At 34.6% G+C, this 20,127-nt stretch overlaps 2 protein-coding genes and 1 pseudogene across 4 annotated transcripts; 1 reads left to right on the top strand and 2 right to left on the bottom strand.

The window, feature by feature from the left end:
- Window positions 1-18: 18 nt before the first annotated feature.
- On the bottom strand, window positions 19-1,389 carry LOC103319349 (small ribosomal subunit protein eS28 pseudogene; annotated as a pseudogene). Its single transcript, XR_016124473.1, has 2 exons — window positions 1,240-1,389; window positions 19-434 (listed from the first exon to the last, which is right to left on the bottom strand). The product of XR_016124473.1 is annotated as a small ribosomal subunit protein eS28 pseudogene (transcript).
- Window positions 1,390-8,364: 6,975 nt separating this feature from the next.
- On the bottom strand, window positions 8,365-9,820 carry LOC103319347 (ethylene-responsive transcription factor ERF021-like). The gene is made up of 2 exons (XM_008220876.2): window positions 9,686-9,820; window positions 8,365-9,309 (listed from the first exon to the last, which is right to left on the bottom strand). Exon 2 carries the CDS (start codon window positions 9,295-9,297, stop codon window positions 8,776-8,778), a length of 522 nt encoding a protein of 173 aa, XP_008219098.1. The 5' UTR covers window positions 9,298-9,309; window positions 9,686-9,820; the 3' UTR covers window positions 8,365-8,775.
- Window positions 9,821-15,033: 5,213 nt separating this feature from the next.
- Window positions 15,034-19,054, top strand: LOC103319346 (Nuclear transport factor 2 (NTF2) family protein). Of its 2 annotated transcripts, XM_008220875.3 has the most exons (5): window positions 15,036-15,422; window positions 15,855-15,969; window positions 16,087-16,168; window positions 18,263-18,314; window positions 18,749-19,054. In XM_008220875.3, the coding sequence occupies exons 1-5, from the start codon at window positions 15,066-15,068 to the stop codon at window positions 18,809-18,811; spliced, it is 669 nt and encodes a 222-aa protein (XP_008219097.2). In that variant the 5' UTR covers window positions 15,036-15,065; the 3' UTR covers window positions 18,812-19,054. The 2 variants fall into 2 exon arrangements, with proteins under 2 accessions (XP_088901207.1, XP_008219097.2); XM_089045081.1 differs by lacking the exon at window positions 16,087-16,168 and having other exon boundaries at window positions 15,034-15,422.
- The last annotated feature ends 1,073 nt before the right edge of the window (window positions 19,055-20,127 follow it).

Below are 20,127 nucleotides of genomic sequence, written 5' to 3'. Positions count from 1 at the left end.
GTGCATTGGGCTTACATGTTCAACCAAACCTAAGGATTTTCAGAAATAGAAGTTTAAAAGGTTCCATATACCAAGTTCGTGATGCTAATAATACCAAGAAACATTAACTAAAAATATAAGAATAGTGATTTGCAACGTAACTGCAGTTCACCAGTAGCATAAATAACAGTTGTTTGCAACTAACCGAAGCTGAGAAGTAAACGCATCAGCGAAGAAGACCAATCTCCTATCAACGCAATCTTCTGGCTTCCCTCTCAGACTCGAGCAAGGTAAGGATATCCCCGTCCCTCACTGGTCCCTTGACATTCCTCATGATGAAACGATTCTGATCATCCAGAAACTTGACTCTCACTTGAGTCACCTGCCCTCGAGATCCAGTCCGACCCATAACTTTCACCACCACAGCATGCTTGATCGTGGATTCCATTCGTCACCTAAACAATAAAAGGAATAACTAGGAAAGTAAATTCTTTATTTTGTTAAAAGTCTACAACTATTTCACTTGCTGCTACAAGAAGAAACAAAATGCAAGCACGTCTACTAGTACAGACATTTAAGAGGGTTGGTGAAAAGGAAAGCAAAAATGTTGAAAGACCATTCTAACAAGCAAGAGGAAAACCACCAAAACAGAGCAAAGAACTCAACAGAGTATCATAAATTCAAGGCATTTTCCAACAACCGAATCTGTGAAAAATATCAGAACTATATATAGTAGCCCCTTAAATTGGTTTAGACATACACTGAAAGTCCATAGCACATTGTTAATCAAAGCAAACGCTAATAAAAGCCAACTACAGGCTACCAAAAATGGATTACGCTTTGAAGGCAATAATCTCTTAATATGATTGTTAACAATCTATGCTAAAATTTTTTGCACATTTGGGATGTATCCGGGATTATCACCCGGATACATCCCAAACAAAAAATCACTTATGACTTGATAGAACCAAAAGTTCAATGAAGTCAAAAGCAGCTTTAAGCAATATGCATATGTGTGTTTCATTGTGGTCAGAGCTTTATGTACCTAAAACATGAATTTAATCACTTCAAATTGCATAGGAATATAATGAACTCAATAATTTTACAAAAGGCCCAAAAAAAAGGGAGTAAATCGTTCAACAAAAAATGCAAACAGAGATGCAAGTTGCAGAGCATAAATTCAATATCAAGAAAAATGTAATTAGAGACTGGAAAAAACAATATATAAAATTGATTATACAGGGAACAGAAAGAACTCACCTTCAGTGGAGAGGTCGTCTTAGTCACAGGTTTCTTCAATGGAAAACCGATCAGATTGAGAAGGTGAGAGGAGGGATGGTGGCGGCGTCTGCGTGTAGCTTGAAACGTGAAGGAGAGAAGAATTAAAAATACAAATTTATAAATAAACCCAATCCTAGACATGTATTTATAAAAAAACCCAAGCACTATTTAAACATAGAAACACACCCAAAATCAACCCCAAAGTCAACTTTTTGGGTGTGTTTATAAATGAGTTTTGAGTGTGTGTAATGATGGGTTTTGGGTGTGTTTATATGTTTAAATAGTGTTTGGGTTTTTTTATAATTTCAACCTCCATTTTGGGTGTTTTAGTGAAACTCCCAATTAAAAATAGGGTGCGTATACTTTTTACGGGAAACTTACACGAAGACGTTTAAATTTTTACTTCTAACCAAAAAAATATTTCCTATTAACCATCGACTCTACAAATAGGGATATTAAGAGCATCCACAGTGGAGGTGTAAAGTCATTTTTACATCCTCTTTACACTTCCAGGGGGTGTAAATGCGTTTTTTGTTCCAATGAAAAAAGATGTAAATCTAATATGTATAATTGCTTTGTTTGTCTTAATTCGCTTTTGTGTTAAATTTGTATTTTGTGTTTACTTTATAAAATTAATTTTTTTTGTATTAGGTTAATTTTATTTTTTCAAACAAATGGACCTAAAAATATTTAAATTCGGAGAAGATATGATTTAATCCAAAAAGAATCATTGGATCGTAAAGTACATTTAATTGCTAGCCAAAGAGAATCACGAAGAATTGTTTCTGAATCCTAGCCCAAAATGCATTAGCTTGTTGGTAGTTTCCTATATTTGGATCTTCACTAATTGTTAGGTATGCATGGCATAGAGCAACATCTTCCTCAGTGGAAAAGTTTGGCAATTTAGCTCTTTTTGAACCCTCTCCAATTCCACTCATTTTGATGATCACAAAAAATAGGAAAGCACAATAATAATAAATAAATAAAAACCAAATGTTTGAGAGTAGGAAGAATGGTGAGTAAAGAAGAATTGTGATTTTATGAACAAAGAGGTGGGTATATATAGAAAATCTGAATCTTTCTTGGCCTTGGATCAACTAGCCGTTGGACCTACTGATTTCATATGCAAGAAAAATTAAAGCTGTTGCCTTGAACTGTTGGCATGTTTCTGAAAATTCAAAGGTGTTTGTTGTACATCTATTGAAGCTACTGATTCTTCATAAATAAATAAAATCTGATGATTCTTCATTAAAAAAGTATGTGAAACATTGGAGATGTTATTTTATTATAAAAAGTAAGTGGGACCTAATATATCTCTTCTCTTTGAAGTATGCAATATTGCCTTGTTAGGGAAGGTATGTATACTTAGTCCACTCATTTGCCTCTTCCCTTGGGGCATGAAAATGCTAATGTGGTAAGGGAAATGAGGTTTGCCTACTCTTTTGCCTATTCCCTTGGTGATGCTCTAATGGGCCAAATCGTGAATAGGTATGCTCTTCATTGGGGGAGGCTATAATGAGAAGTTTTGTGATTCTCTTTTTCTCCTTTTCTTTCTTTCTTTCTTCCTCTTTCCTTTCCAGACTCGTTCTTTTTTGTTTCCTTCTTCCTCTTCTCTACTTTCTCTCTTCTTCTTCCTTCCCTCTTTTTCACTCTCACTCCTCCTTCCTTCCATTACATGAATCCCATCAACCCATCTCTCCGGTTCCACTAATTAATGGTTGTGGTGGTTAGATTGGGTGGTGATGGTGGTTGAGCTGGGTATGTGGTGGTTGGTTTCTCTCATCTCTCCCTCTGCAACTCTCTCTCTCTCTCTCTCTCTCTCTCTCTCTCTCTCTCTCTCTCTCTCTCTCTCTCTCTTTTTCCCTCTCCCTTCTTCTCCCTCTTTCTGATTCTTTCTCTTCTTCTTCTTCCCCTTTTTTTTTCTTTTCTTCTTCCTCTCTGTCTTTTTTTCTTAGTTGCAGATTTATGTGATTATGAGTTTTTTTTTTCTAGAAATTTTGGGGCTAATTATGGTTGGAAGGAGGAGATTTGATTGTTTTGGATATAATTTGATTGGATTGTTTGCTTAAGTGACAGAGGAGAGTTGGCTTTGATTCGGAGAGACTGAAAACAAAAATGCCAAAAACAAAAACGACTTTCTCGCGTTTTCAACATTTACTCATACTTTCATTTTCATTCTCAGAAAACAATTTCAGCTTGTTTCTCAAAACAACCCACCGAACACGTTTTCACATGAAAACAGAAAACAAAAACAGAAAATGGCCCTTGAAAATGATACCGAACGGACCCTTATCTTTTGGATACATTTGAATGTTCTTATCCTTTTAATATTAAAGTTTATCATATCCCTATAACCACTATAAATAGGAGCATAACCCTATAGTTTCAAAACATGAGAAATTAGAAAGAATTTTAGAAAGAAGAAGAATTGTTATGAAAAAGAGTGGGAGGCTGAGTTTGTGGATGTAGTGGAAAATTGGGAAAACACCTTACATTTCTAGCAAAAATTTTGGTGTCAAGGTAGGGATCTCTTGGGGAGCCTTTTACAGAGATTGATTTAATTAAATTTCGTGAGCATTATATTATGCATAATATTATAATTACTTAGAGTTCTTCGGTGTTGAGAAAATAATGGTGGGATGTGAATGATCTTTTGTGTAGTTGAGTCTAACTCTTGGCAGGTACCAGATATCAGGGATTCCACAATGCACATGGTTTTTATTAGGTGATTTGGGACTGGCAACAGGGAGTTAGGCAAGATGACTAACAAAAGGGAAATTATGAGATGGGTGTTAGTTCATTTAAATGGGCATTCGGGACCAAGTATTATAAACATGGTATGAGACGTGTAGGTCTGTTTGTCCCTTATATGAATTAACGGGAGTAGATGAAGAGCATTCATACATTATTATTATTAATGTGATATTTGGCAGTGTGATTGTATGTCACTTCATTTATTTATATCAATTCCTATGGTAAGGTCTCATGTCCCTACTGAGCGGTGGTTGCTCATCCTTCACCTTATCTAATTTTTCTGATGAATTAGTGGGTAAGATAAGAACTAAACCAGTTGAGGCTGAATTAGATAAGAGTGATATAGCTTTATTTATTTCTTGTAAAGTTGTAAGATTTTGGAGCTATTTTTATAAGAGAAGTTGATTTTAAACCCATGTTTTCGGCTTTTTTTAATTTTATTTTACTTTTTATTTTCTCACGCACTGGGCGCGGGGTTTTTATCGACCCCCGGATCTGGGGCGTGACAAGTTTAAAGTGAGGAGGCTATTTGAGGAGGTCAATCTCATCATCAATAAATGTAAAAAAATCATAAGACTTAAATATTTTAAATATTTTGATGGTGAGATTGGCCTCCTCACTTTAAACTCCTCATTGTAGCCTCTCCCTGTCATTCACATCTCCATCTATATTTGAATTTGGATATTTTGCTATGATTTCCTCTGCCATAATCTGCTTGACTTTCGTCCTCCACATGCCATTTCATTAAAATTTAATCTAAGTGATTTAAACTGGACACATCATCCTTTAATTAAAATACAAATTTATAAATAAACTCAATCCTAGACATGTATTTATAAAAAAACTCAAGCACTATTTAAACATAGAAACACACCCAAAATCAACCCCAAAGTCAACTTTTTGGGTGTGTTTATAAATGGGTTTTGAGTGTGTGTAATGATGGGTTTTGGGTGTGTTTATATGTTTAAATAGTGCTTGGGTTTTTTTATAATTTCAACCCCCATTTTGGGTGTTTTAGTGAAACTCCCTAATTAAAAACCCAATTTCAAGCTGACGACATCAAGTGGATGTCAAATTTTTTTTACCGTTGGCACGTGTCCTAATTAAAAATTTAAAAAAAAAACCTAACTTAATGTCTATATGTGTTTTTTTCCCTCCTTCTTCCTTTCTCTGCACGTCTCCTTAGGAGCTCTCTATAAAATTTTAACTCCAACCATACTCCTTAGTTTATGGAGTCATAAATATTATAATTATTTTTTAATTTAATATAATTAGTCCATCCCTATTCAAAATAATATTAAAAAATAGTTAGCATTAATTAAAAGTTTAAAATATGTATAAAATAAAGTAGCATTATATTATAAGGAGCCACTAGGAGTCCTTTCCCTCTCCTCAGATCTAGAAGCTCCTAGAAGTCCCTCTATTTTAGGAGGCTGCATGGTTGGAGTCGTATTTTTCCAATTTCTCCATAAAATTTGTCTATGAAAGTGATTTAGGGTACCCATTACGGATGCTCTTAGCTCTTATAAAACTTTCTTTCTCCCAAAGAGAGATTTTATGCCTTGGTCAAAGTCAACCGTTGACTCGACATTTGACAATAAGGATTGACTGAGACCAATACTTGTAAGACAACTTAATGACTTAATGAATTACGTTATTAAATAAATTAAACTAATTAGAATAGTTTAATTAAATAATTAAAGTTATTGAACTTAGTTGGGTCCTACATGACTAAACGAATTAAGAATTGTACCATAGGACTTTAGACATATGTGACACATTACAGGATAAATGTGTTGGACCAAAAAGGCCCAAAATTAGGTCAGCAGAGGGAGGTTGCGATATGTGTCACAACATGGGTCTATATATATGATGTCATAGTACCATTTTATTTTAGGATTTTCAAGTTGAAAATTGGATGGAAGGAAACATCAAGCCTCTCTCTCAAATCCCCTTGGCCGGCTACTTTGGAGAGCAAGAGCTAGCAATCCCTCCCTTTTGAGTTTTAGAGAATCTATGGTGCGACATTTCATAAGCCTAGAAAATTTTTGGGTTATGTAGGATTTGTATGAGTTACTAAAATTCCTATTTTACTTCCACTTCTTTGTATTTAGTTGAAATGCATGTTAGATAACTCATTATCCTATTTGTGTATTTGAGAAATGCATAGAAATAGTTTTCCCTTGACACATAATCCTACATGAACTAGGTTATCTCGAAGCTACGATATATAGGTGACTCTCCAATCTAAGAAGGGGATTCTCTAGCATGTCCAAAAAGTAACATAAGTTAGAGACATTATATTTGACAAACATTCCCGATTGTCCTTGAATTATTCGAAATTAGAAATTTACAGGGACAAAATTGATCAAATTGAAACTATAAGGACCAAGGTAATAAAAGTTGCAAACTAAATGGACCAAGAGTGAGTTTTTGCTCAAAATCTTTCCTTACTTGTGTAAATTCCATTATAATGAACGTTAAAAGTTACAAACTCATCCAAGCAAACACAAAAAGTAAACCAGGGAGATGATAAAAGCTTAATTGCTCCTGTGAACAAGTTTTGGGCAGGTTCACCAGTCTCGAACAATAGATTGTACATGAGAGGCATCTAGCATGTACAGGTGGATGTGGTTTTGATTTGATCTAGGTTCTTTAATTTCTTGGTAAAAATACTCAATATTTTGCTTCTCATTGCTCTGATCTACCGAGTATGAAACCAATATCTTCCATCGTGGCAAGAACTATCACTATTTAAATATGATATGGCACTTAGCCATGAATTTTATTTTAGTTTTAATTACAGTATTTGTTAGGTGGATAATGTTAAGTCACATTTTCTTGACTATTAGTATTATTATTATACGGTCGGGGAGCCAATTGAGGCCAATAGGTATAAGGGAAGCATAGTAGAACCTACAAGTGCCCATTCTGAAGTATATTGGCCTTGCTTTTTTTCCCGTAAAAACCACCTATAGCAAATTCTTGATTAAATTCAGATGGTGAAGATATAGGCGAAAGAGGGTGATTATGTAGCTTGATAGCTCTCCAAGTTATGAGAAATAACCGACATATACTACTATCAAGTGCAAGCTCCACTTTCATTTTTCATGTTATTTCACAAGTGTAAATTGCAAATTGAAGGGCATATGGGATAGTAATCAACTGTATCACATCTTATTAGCCTCAATTGCAGCTTATATGTGTTTAGCTCATTCAAAATCTACTCCAAACTGTTTCATAAAGCCGAACACACGCAAGTTACAACAAATCAGTTTTTTTGTTAAGTGCTGCTAAACAAACCCTAAAATTAACTGAGTACACCCTATGATTTAAGTACATCTTAATATTTTAATCCAAATGTAAAATTAACTAAGTACATCCTATTTAACTATCAAAAATACCCTGGGTACACCCTTGTACACTCTATCACACAACACCCTAATACCAATCTTAAATTAGGTTTCTCTTTTTACACAAATTCATGCCCTCTTTTCAAATTTTGAGTTTGCATCAAAATCTTTAATTTTGTAAGTTGATGTGGGAGTAAATTTAATAGGGCAACCTCATGGGGAAAAATAAATACAAAGAAAAGGTTTCAATATCTATGCAAAGATTCTATATGCAATTTTTGTATGAATCATCCCAAGATTTTCTTTTTCTTTTTGGGGGGATTGAAATTAATTCAAGGCTGGAGATTTTGGTCAATTCCACCATTTGAGTAGAGTGCTACGTTGAAGAAATTGATAATTTTGAGACGACTGGCATGAATCCATTTTCGTTATTTTCATCGAAGAACTTGTAAATTTATGAGCCAGCTATTATGATAGTTCGTAAATTTTGTTATGAAATTATTTCTTCAAGTCAGTAAATTGTTGCATTTTGATCCTTCCTGCACGTATATTGCATCAAATTTTGTTTTCTTTTATGACACTTTTCTTTTGGACGAAACAACTAGATTTTCTTCAATTGATAATGATGGCTGACATTTGATTAAGTAGAATACAGTAAGTATGGTGTACTTATTAAAATTATATTTGTTTCACAATTTAATATATCTTTTTTTGTTATTTTATATTAGGATAAATTAGTAATTCAATAAATAGTTTGATTGTAGGATATACTAAGTTAATTTTAAGATTCGTTTAACAACACTCTTTTTGTTTTACTCAGTTAAGTTTGGTTCACCGATTCAAATGCTCACTCCCATTCCAGTTACCATTTTCCGGCATTTAAATACTAAAATGAATCCCCGTAATGGGCATGAAGATTAGATTAACAACACAATATTCTCTATAATAATAAAAAACAACACAATCACACGAACCATATTATAAATACAAAAATCAATGGAAAGTAAGATCGTACGTACACTCTTATTATTAATTCATTAATCTGAATGACAAATTATCCATTACATCAAATATATAAACAATGGAGGGGAAAAAAAATTCAATCACACAACACTCTTAGAAAGCTGATGTAAAAAGTAGCGAAAGAGTTTGTGGACCTTACACGACACAAAATTAATAACACCTACTACGACACTAGTACTAGATTTTTTTTTTAGGTCAATTCAGTAGTACTATATATTATTATTTTTATTTTAAAAACCAACAAAATAATGAAACTGTGGAAGACTTATTTGTATAGGTCAAACTACGTCACACATAATTATAATAATCAAAATAATTATAATATTATAATTAATTTTAAAAAAGTATCGTATATCGTTTGTCATTTGTACCTTGTGAAAGTTACCTAAGGATCCCAAAGAGAATCATTTTGCATATCCTCCCACTGATCCTCAAAGCCACCAGAGAACATCATAGATTCAGACATTTGCATCCACATCTTGGGCGAGTCCAAGGGTGATTCGTTAATGGCTTGAATTTGACTCGGGGACAGCCTCACCGTGACGGGGCCCACGTTCGAGCTGGAGCTCCCAGCCTCATGAGCTTCAGCAGCGGGGCTACTTCTCAACCTCAAGGCTGCTTCGTGTGCTGCCATGCGAATGTCCTCCGCATTTGAGCTTGCCGGGCGAGGCAGGCTGTTCACCAGTTCGGGGAAGTTGAGCCTCGCCTCCCGTCCACGGAAATGTAATGCAGCAACATCGTAGGCGGCTGCTGCCATCTCCGGGGTCTCGAAGCTGCCTAGCCAGATTCGGGTTTTGGTCCCTGGCTCACGAATTTCGGACACCCATTTGCCCCATTTTCTCTTTCGAACTCCTCTATAGGAGGAAGTGGCAGCTCCGTAGGCATTGCTAGAATTGGGTTCTCCCATGCATGCACAAAACTGAATTGGAGAAATATTTGTTGGTTTGTTTGAACTATGAAGCAATAGAAGACATTGGTGAAAGATTGTGTGATCCAGATGTATTTATAGATGTGAATGCAATGATTTTGACTGGAATTTGGTCACATAACCTGAAAGAAGTGTGAGCTTCCAAGTAGTTGCCCAAGTGCATAAGACATATGAATATGTGTTTGTGCATGCTTGCAAATTAACATATTTCTCTTCTCTAATTGGTTGAACCTTAAAAAGATTTAATCAGAAATTAAAATTTAAAATTGGGGAATGGAAGTTCATGATCAAAAGATTGGGGATTATTTTAAGCCAAAATTGGGGAGGATTGATGCAGAGAACCTAAGAAATTAATGGATAAAGAAACCTGAGATTTTGTTCCTGTTGAAGACGCGGTTTGAACCCAGGTGGCATGAGATTTGGACCCACTGATCCTTCCTTTGTCATAGAAAGCTCAGCATGGCGACTATGAGATCAACCAAGATATTTTATGTGTGATTTTCTCAATAAATATAAAGTAATACCGGAATACAGCCACATGATATAATTTATCCACGTGTTTAATAGAAAGGCCCATTTAGTGACTTCTGATTTTAGTGATTAACACGGAAACCTCCCAACCACAAAGTGTACATTTTTTATTGGGTACCAACTCAATGGCATTATATCCAAATGAAACCCATACGTGTGCTCATTTCAGGTAGATTAGAGTCTTTCTTTAGAGTAAAACAGCTGGATCAAGCTTCAATAATGATATATTGATAAAGAAAGCCACGTTATACAGTTATATATAATAACTTTCAATAATCAACGTCGTCATCAATCTCTTCTAAACTTTTGTGAGATTAACGCATGCGATGATATTGATGTATACATGTTTGTATATAATTTCCATTACATGTATATATATTTTACGTATATGTTGATTTTTTTGAGTTCTATTTGACTCCAAGAAAAGAGTGTTGCTATTCTCACCGTTTACCAAAATTTAAAACCTAATTATCATATCTTTCCACCCCGTTATGTCTAAAAGACCCTTAATGTACCAAGTCAAACAGTTCACTCATCACTATCATCTTTGCCCTATTTTTTGCTTCGCTATTTCCCATAAACTCTATCACGTCTCTCTCACCAAAATCGAAACCCATGATTATTTTGTGCAACAATGTTATTTCTTCAGATTTGATCAAAAGTTTCATTCTTATTGGCTTATGTCTGCTGCTGTCGTAGGCTTAAAGCAACTTTGATTCTCTATCAAAACAAAGCCGTGATCTGCAGTTTCAATTTCAATTTTTATATGAACATAGCTTAGGACAAAGAGCATATATATATGATGTGATTTCAGTTTGCAAAGGAGAAATCAAATATTTTATTATGAAAAACTTGGGTGAAATAAACATATTAAAGTATGGGATAAAAAGATAAATTATAGGGCTTAAATAATGTGGGTAGGGTTAGGTAAGGACGTGAGTGGGTAGAGTAGGATTATTATGAATGTCTTTAGACTTTTTTTTTTTTTTTTTTTTAAATGCGGAACCTTGTTCCTTGCACGTATGCCATATAATTGTACATGAATACGATTATATGCATAGTTAGTAAATTCACATATAATATTCTTATTATTCACGTAGGTATGCATTTTTTTAAAAATATTTTAGTTTATGTACACGTCTCAAAGACACGGTAATTATAACTACCTCCTTGTTTCATCAATAAAAGGAATTTTCCTTGTAGTGTACGTTTCATAAAATCAAATGTACAATATACATACTATGCACGTATGTATTTATTTTTCACATATTATTAAATTTTAATTTTAATTTTAAAATTTTAAGTAAAACCAATATTTTTTAATATATTTAGAGTAAGTAATATTTATTATTGATGGGAAAAAGTACAAAGCTCAAGCAATTAAGGTTCTAAATGTGGATAAATCTTCTCCAAACATATTGGCATAAGACATAGATCCATACCAAAAACTTAAAGCTAAAAAGAAATAAAAACCTGACAAAGAGATACAAAACACAACAAACTATTAAAGAGTTTTTGACAATTATTAGATAAAAACAAACTAAGAAGCAGTGCCACATCTCCACGTACTCTCGGCATCCCGAAGAGATCCATAGGGCCATATTGGCTAAACCCAAATCTGACACAACACAGCAACGTCCACACCTTCCACCAAACCCATATCGAAGGCTAACAACTTAAGCCAAATGCTTGTGGTGGTTGTGTGCGTGGGCCAAAAGATAGCGATCGACTATCATAAGGACAACGTTTCACAAAGACTGTTTGCACACCACAAAACAAAACAAAAAAAAGACCGGAAAGCAGAGGGGAAGGACTAGGAAGGGGAAGGGGTAAGGTTTTTTCAAGAGATAGTAAGTAAAATTAATATTTAAATATTATATAATAGCTGAAATTTTCACTGTATTTTAAAAAGTTTTCAAATACTATATCTATATATTTCCCCCCCATATTTCACTAACTATAATTATATGCGAGCAACATGTGTCTTTGCAATTAAAAATTAAAAAATGAAGGAAATCATAATTTGATCATCAACCATTCTTAATTGTTGCAATGACTTTATTGTTGAAAAAAAACATTTAAAATTATAGGACCTAAAGTGAAAACTGCTCAAACTATGGGGCGAAAAATTTAGTTTACACAACTACTACATTTGAGGTGGATTATCTAATTGACCAACTATTTAGGTCAAAGCCACATTTGACAGTTGTCAAGTGGTAATGATTAAATTCATAAGAATCTTTAATAATCTTAGTATAGTATGATTAGGTCAGTTTGTTAGAATAGTAAGTCCGTCCCCTTTACACCTAAGTTCGAATTTCTTTATGAAAAATTGATTTAGAATAATTTAGATTATAACTTGTATTTTAAAAATAAAAAAATCTTAGTATAAGAAGCCTCATCATAGCAACAATTCATGAAGCCTTTATCTATTCTTTACAAAGCATAGAAAATTTCTCTGAATTAAGCTAAACGCCTACAATTCTTTTGTTTCCATTACCCAAAAAAATAAACCCTACAATATCATGGGGGTAGGTCAATTGCTATAGGAGGGTAATTTCGGTGACGTCTCACTCCAAGTAGGTAAGAAAGCAGGTCCACCCGTTTGATCATGGTTTGACTGTTGGTGAATTTTTGACATCAAGATTTTAGGTCCATGCCAATCGAATTCTTTTACCTTCATCTAAATTCCATCACTGAATATAATTATTAAAAAAATTGAAATTTATAGCTCAAGTAATTAAGAGCATTTAACTATAAACTTGAGGAACCGACTTCGATCAGCCTCGAAGGAACACCACTTCCATCAGCCTTCAAGGGATGTTTTATAAGTCAATTCCTGGTCATCATCTTGGTTCACTGAATGAAAGAACAAATGCCGAACACCGACAACTTTGGCTTTACAAAAAACATGATAAATAACTTTACATTAAAAAACTTGAAAATTAATTAAAGATTAGGGTTCATAGATTTGGATTCATAAGCTGCATCCACGTCCCGTTTCATTGGAAGGGGAGAAGGTACCAAATTGAATGACAATGTTTTGGTGATTATTATGTTAAGGACTCCTAGGATTAGATTAAAATAATTTTAATTAACGAGTTTATAATTGGGTAATGAGGAAAACAGCTGCAACGCATATATCCAATAAGTTAGACTTAATTAAATACTTACAAATGACATTATTTTACTTTTGACTCAAATGAATTAAATAGCAAAAGATCGATTGGCAAGTGTTTGCATTGCAATCTTTTGGATTTGTGGGACAAAAAATTGTCAAGTGCCGGTGGCTAAAGTCAAATTGCACTCTTTGACTGCAGTCAGACAAAAATTGATAGAGACATAATCTTTGGAGTGGAAAAGAACTATGGAAGGATCTTGCAAGCTGGCCAGTCTGACAAGCATTATACTTCAAATTAGTCACAACTCAACTCAGGAAACAATTGAAACTTTAATTCATATTGCTTCAGATTTAAGAATGAGACCTAATAGAGTTCAAGGTAATATGTGTAAGCAAGTTTATAGAATGGGAGGAGAAGGCCAAAAAAAAAAAAAAAAGCAGGTTAAGGGCGGCATGTTTTTTTTTAAATTATAATGATTAATTTTTGAAGGAAGTTGAGGTTTCACTCCAAAACTAATTGACAATGGGGGAGTAACAAAACTCCTTATAAACCCAGGTTAGGTCCCTTAACTACAAACACTCTCAACGCGCCCCCGCACGTGTAGCGAACTTTCAAGCCTAACATATAGATAACATATATTGGGTGACGTGGGGACACGTGTGACCGTTGGGCCTAACACGTGAAACCTTGCTCTAATACCATGAAAGAAGTTGAGATTCCACTCTGAAACCAATTGGCAATGGGAGAGTAGCCCAACTCCTTATAAACCCAGGCTAGATTCCTTAACTACAAACACTCTCAACAACTCTTCTTAATGCTATAACACATCGGTATGTTTCGACGTTGAATGAAAACTTGGATTTTTTCTTAACTGGATAACATTATGACTATTAAAAGCACAAACTCATTATGAAAGTATGACTTAGATATCTAAGAATCTACTTCACATCCTTACAATGTTTGCATGAATTACCCCCAAAAAAATAATTTAAAAATGAAAAGAAAACGCCATTTACGTGTGTTATGTACTATGATCTTGAGCATACCATAGTATACATTAGACTACCTATGGTTGAGGGCTATAGCATCATAGTCATTTTCCCCCTCTTTTTTCTTTTTTTCTTTTTTTTATTTTTTATAATCATTGTAGGACTTTGATTTGAACGAAACAAGAAACGACTAGTAAATGAAGTAGCGAATGGCTTTGTTCCATGTTGAACCGCTTTAGTATCTTCTTGATATACCTTTTTTGTGATAACCACAACTTTCTATTATTCTCTCTTCAAACCCTAACCCTAACCTCCCTAATCCCCACCTGCTACAGTGCCACTGCCGTCGGAGTTATGCCGCTGTCCACCACCTATTATTGCACGACTATTATTGTATTTTGGTTAATCGGCATAGGTTTGCTTTGAAATTTTACGAATTAAAATCACTAAAAAACATAAATCGAAAAAATGACATATTGAAATCATTCAAGTATATTTGTTCAAGAAGGGAATAACATTTGGAAGATAAAAAATAGATAATAAAAAAAATCCTCTATTAAATTTTCTTTGGAACATTTACATCATGAACACATGAAGTTCGGATCCTGGATCCATCACTGCACACTATATCAGTACACCTTCGAACCTGAGACCAATGATATGTAAGTCAAAATCCTTTTCCACAAAGCCAGGCCTTATAGACTATAACATGCCCTTAATGGATTCAAACAAAACTAGAGCTAAAATGAAAATAAACAAACAAAAACTTATTTGGAGTAAGGACGTGGTCCATCCATATCAATAACGCCAACCAAATTTTTTTCCATTGCCTCCATGCAGGTAAAAACAGATTACAAAATTCTAGTGTAATAAGGTTTTTTTTTTTTTTTTTTTCATTCATTTTAGAACGATATTCTCAAGTCTAAACTATTAGCCGGTGCAATATTCGAGTACTGACTAAATAAGACCCTCTGTTCCAGTCCAGTCCAAGGTACTACCAAACATGGGCCTAATCTTTGACCCAAAGAAAACGTGGGCCTAATAATTCTTAATAAGATATTAGCACAATATTTGTGAAGCTGCGGTCATCAGCAAAGTACCAGCCATGCTCCTGACGATAAACTCTTCAGTCTCCACCTCCCTCCTCACCACATCTCCTTCCATTCCAATCACCACTTCCAGCTTCCCCAATTCCAACCCAGCAACTGCCGTCAGAACCCCAAGATGGAACCCGCAGGTCCTTCAATTTCGGGTCTCGTCGTCCGCCAATCGGACGGTCGAGGTCGCATCACCGCCGGAAAATGTCGGTGGAGCTGATTGCGCTGCGGAATCTGGAGCGGACATCGTGAGGAAATTCTATGGAGGAATCAACGTCCAGGATTTGGCTTCTGTGGAGGAGCTCATCGCAGAGAAATGTGTGTACGAGGACCTGGTTTTTCCTCGTCCTTTCGTTGGCCGCAAGGTACTCTTCTGTATCTGTCATCTGCTTCTCTCTTTTGGTATGCCCTCGCTTTCATGGTTGATATTAGATTGTAGTTTAAATTTTAAAATAAATAAAATAAAATAATGTAAATTGGCAAAATTCTAGCACTGAGTTGGAATCTGCATGTATGTATGTATCTACCACATGCCGGCTTGTGGATTATTATAACAACAAACAACTCTATTTGTACTATTTTATTAGATTTTATTTTTAATTTCTTATTAAAAAAATTTATGTGTAGGTTGGGTATGAAATTATGCTCTAATATTTGTAGTAAATGGATACTCTGTAAGGATATTATTAACAGTTTTAGCTAGTGCTAATTGAATCTGAAGGGTTGTGCTTGCAAAACTTAAATTGATATTTGCAATTTTAAACATTATTGGTAATAATAATTCAATCAATGTGCAGGATATACTTCAGTTCTTTAAAAAGTTTAACGATTCTGTTGGCAAAGACCTTCAATTTGTTATTGATGATGTATCCACCGAGGATTCCGCAGCAGTTGGGGTGACATGGCATTTAGGTATGTTGATGAAAATTACAGTATGTTTTTCATCTCTGCCATAGGAATTATTATTTTTTTTTTTTGGTCGAACTCTGCAATAGGATTATCCGTACTGAGAATAGGACATATTTTCAGAATGGAATGGGAAGCCTTTTCCCTTTAGCAAAGGATGTAGCTTTTATCGGTTGGAAGTCGTCAATGGCAAGAGACAAATAATGTAAGGATACCTGATTATATTATTGCATGAACATTCAATTTCATTCCTGAAGATGAGAAAAGATCTTGTCCATTATGCTTCTGATTGTGTGTGTTTTTGAAATTTTAGGTTATATCAATATTTTGGGTTGAAAACCAAAATATTTTGATTTGTGAGAGTCCAATATTTCAGAATTTTTTTCCTGTTACTTCGGTATTTTTTGTTCAGAAATTGGTTGTTATTGCTCTGTTCTTGTACTTTGAGATGATATTCCTAGTCTAACTTTTGAGATTGCATTTAATAAAAGTTTCATTCTTCTCAATTTTTAAGCAGTTTCTTTCCATGAAGAAAAGAATCCGTCAATATCAAATTCATGCAGTTATGATTAGGAGTTTCAGCATGTTAACTATTTTCTCAGTATAGGAAGAAGATGTATCTCATCTAAGAGGGATTGAATAGAAATGTACACATTTTTCTCTGAATATACTTAAGTTTCTTCCTTTCATATATGTCCCCTTAAACAATCCTGTGAAACACGAAGCGCAAACAATTTTAGATTGCACGGAGTATCTGATACGGATATGACCCTGATATGCCTCAACATGTATCTTTGCATACTTTCTAAATACGTATCCAATTGACTTTTTGAAAACTCCGGCTTTTGGATATGGAGTGGTGGTTTTTAGTTTCCTTTGAAAGGAGTTTTGAGGGTAAATTAAAAGGTTTATATCAGTATGTGCACCTCACATTCAAGGTCCATAGAATTTTACACCAGCCCAACAACTATTTTTTCTGTTATCTTCTTGGTTCGTGTGAACTATGCTCAACATATTCAATTGGGTTTATCATAAGTATTTCATTTATTAATATAGTCTTTACGAATTTCAGCAATTTAGATATAAAAAAAAAACTTAAATTCTATTTGAGTATAATTTCCACTAAATTTGGTTCTTTCTATTTCAAATTCCAATACATCCATATAAGCAATTTAAATCAATAATCACAAACACAGGAGCACCAATATTTTACATGGTTTGTCTACCTGTATACATGCATTCAATCCTGCATTCCTTGGTTGAACCTAAACACTTCGTTATATGAAAATATTACAGGTTAACCCAAAAAATTTACAATCCTAAATGTGAAAATCAATTTTGTTCACATTTGGTCTGAAACCTTCGCTCAATCCTCCTCATAAAACTGAAATCTCAGAAGATGTATAGATTCTCTAGACTACACTCCTCTAGACTCTAGAGTTATGTAGGAGGAGCCTCTGTGCATGTCCAAGTGTGTTTAACTACATATGTGATGACCAATTGAAAAACAACAATAGAATCACGACAAAGAGGAGAGAAAACCTAACTGTGTTATCTTTTATGTATGACTCCATTGTCACCAAGTGGGAAGGTGCGTAAAACCCATTAAATCTTGCACACCACCTCACATGGAAGCACTGGGCACTCCATGGCCATAAGGGGAAAGAAGATCACCCCCTTTTCTGCTAAAGCCTTTGTGCCTACCAAAAACAAAGGCTCTGAGACTTACTCTCACAGGAACTCTCTTTAAAAGCTACAGGGGTTTCTATAAGCATGAGAATTACCATCAACTCAGAAAATGTGTTGAACATTTGATTTCCTACCTTCTCAGTTGATTGGGGTAAGTTCTAAATCGACGCTAAACCCGTAATGGGTGGAATAAGGTATTTTGGGGTTTTGGGAGGTTTCAGTCTACTGGCAGGAATTCTCAATCTACTCTGTCATCTTGATGTGCTAGGCTAGTCTCACCCAATTGGGTCTTCATATCATGTTTAGCTAGTCTATTGAACTCGAGCCAAGCTTATATCTACTAGGTTTTCCTGTTTTGACTCTACTCTTCTTTATTCATAAAAGTTCTCGGTATGATATAACATTTCAAATTATGTTTGGACTATTGCAGACCTAGGCAAGCTTATACCTACCCCTCAATCTTAGCAGTACTTCACTAGTAGCAAGCTCATTTACTTTATCAATACTATTTCTAAATTTTGTTAGCACATGCCTGCACAATGTTACATTTTTAAATATGTTGAGTTGCAAAGAATTTTGTTGGTAGACTAACTTTGCCCTTGTAAAACAGCTATGGGCGAGATAGTGTCGAGCCTGCTATCAAGCCTGGGGATACTGTGTTGGTAAGTATATTATAAATGCTTTAGATGCTAGGTGCTACCATTTATTGGCTCAGGTGACTCAAATGAAAAAAGGATAAAAATAAAAATAAAACAAGAAGGATAAACATAATTCTCTCTCTCTCTCTCTCTCTCTCTCTCTCTCTCTCGCAATATTTAACCCAAAGACCTTGTTTGCTTTTAATTGATAGATATGTTTTTACTAAACAGTCAAATACTAGACGTGGTGTCATTATTTGCTTTTAATTGAATGGATATGATGATATCTCTTCCCTGTTCACGTAAACATTTAAATATATCTCCAGTGTGGTTGTCCAATTTCTAAATTTCCTTTTTAACCTAACGGATACAAAAATTAGACATGTGCTGAAATTGTAAAATTAGAATTGGTTCAATTACTGATTCAATTTTCTCTTAAATTCGTATTTGATTTACAGGTTGCGATCAGAGGTGTGGCTTGGCTTCTTCGACAGTTCCCTCAGCTGGCTGACCGGTTTTAAAGTTGTTTTTTTCCACTCACTTTTTCTTATCTTACAGAGATATAAACATAATCTACAGTGGTCTTGTATGAGCAAGCAAAAATGTATATACACAGTTGCACATATATATGGTATCCACATGTAAGTATGTTCACTTACTTTGTTGCCGATCCCATTTACATAACAATGGTCCAATTAAAGAAGGCATAATTATTTGAGGAAAAAGAAAGACAAAAATCCTCATCTTGGGAAATTTTTTGTTTCTTTTTGGGGTTTCTTTCTCCATCTATTTCTTCTTATTCGGTGCTTTTTTTTTGGTCGTTTCCTTCCTACTTATTTTCAATTCTATACTTGTGTGCTTTCTTGGTCAGATACTCTGTTTACATACAGGAGAGTCGCACCAAAGATCAAATTTTGCATTTTCTGTTTATCCCTGGAAATCTTGGTTGGTGTTGAATGTTCAAAGTGTATTTTGGTTAATTGTGATAAAATATGCTAACCAAAAAGAAAAAAATTGTGTGCACTTTTCTTATCATAAACTGTTGGCCGTTGTCTCTCGCACAAGAAACCAATTACAATTATGACATGTTTACTTATAAGTAAAAGAAACAAGATAAACAAAGAACGTCAATAAGATCAATTATTCATTCCTAGTTAATCTATTTCTTGGTTTTTGGGTATTGGACTAAGAATTTTAAGGTGGGACTTATGAATTAAATTATTCTTGATGTGTGAGTAAATGCATGCTAAATCAGGAATGGAAATTAATTCATCTCTTCTTATTTCCATTACTTACGTAAACGTGGACCAAAGTTAGTATCGGTCAATGGCTGAAGTTGAGAGTGAGAGAGGTGATATACGTTTGGATAACGGAAAAAAAACAAAGGTGAAACGTGATGTTTTGGAATTTGGATTAATTACAGCATACTTGAGTTTCAAGGTCTCTTAATTCAAATTCCAAGTATTGAATTATGTAGTCCTCATACCTTGCTTCACTATTGTCTTTGCCATTAAATTCTGTCAACTAGTTCAGCAAGGATGGTGCTTGCGGGGGCTTCATACTAGTTCAGCAAAGAAGGTGCCGAACGACATGCTTGAAGATGCTGATCAAAAGGGTGTCGAATGGCACTAAGGACATGCTGATTGACGCAAGGAAATGGAGAACGACAAAAGCTTCTTTGTGCCGATTCATATAACGGCGCTAAACCCGAAATTGGACTAATATGTGAGATGTGCGTGTCATCGGCAGGCAAGTGCCCTCAACATGTTTGTATGTGCTTTTGGCAGGCAAGTGCATTCGGCAGATTAGTGTCTTCGGCAGGTGAATATGGATGACA

This window comes from Prunus mume, linkage group LG2 (genome assembly GCF_029339155.1).
Source record: "Prunus mume cultivar Tortuosa linkage group LG2, ASM2933915v1, whole genome shotgun sequence".
In the NCBI taxonomy this organism is placed as follows: domain Eukaryota; kingdom Viridiplantae; phylum Streptophyta; class Magnoliopsida; order Rosales; family Rosaceae; genus Prunus; species Prunus mume.
This window is presented reverse-complemented; position numbering and strand designations above follow the sequence as displayed.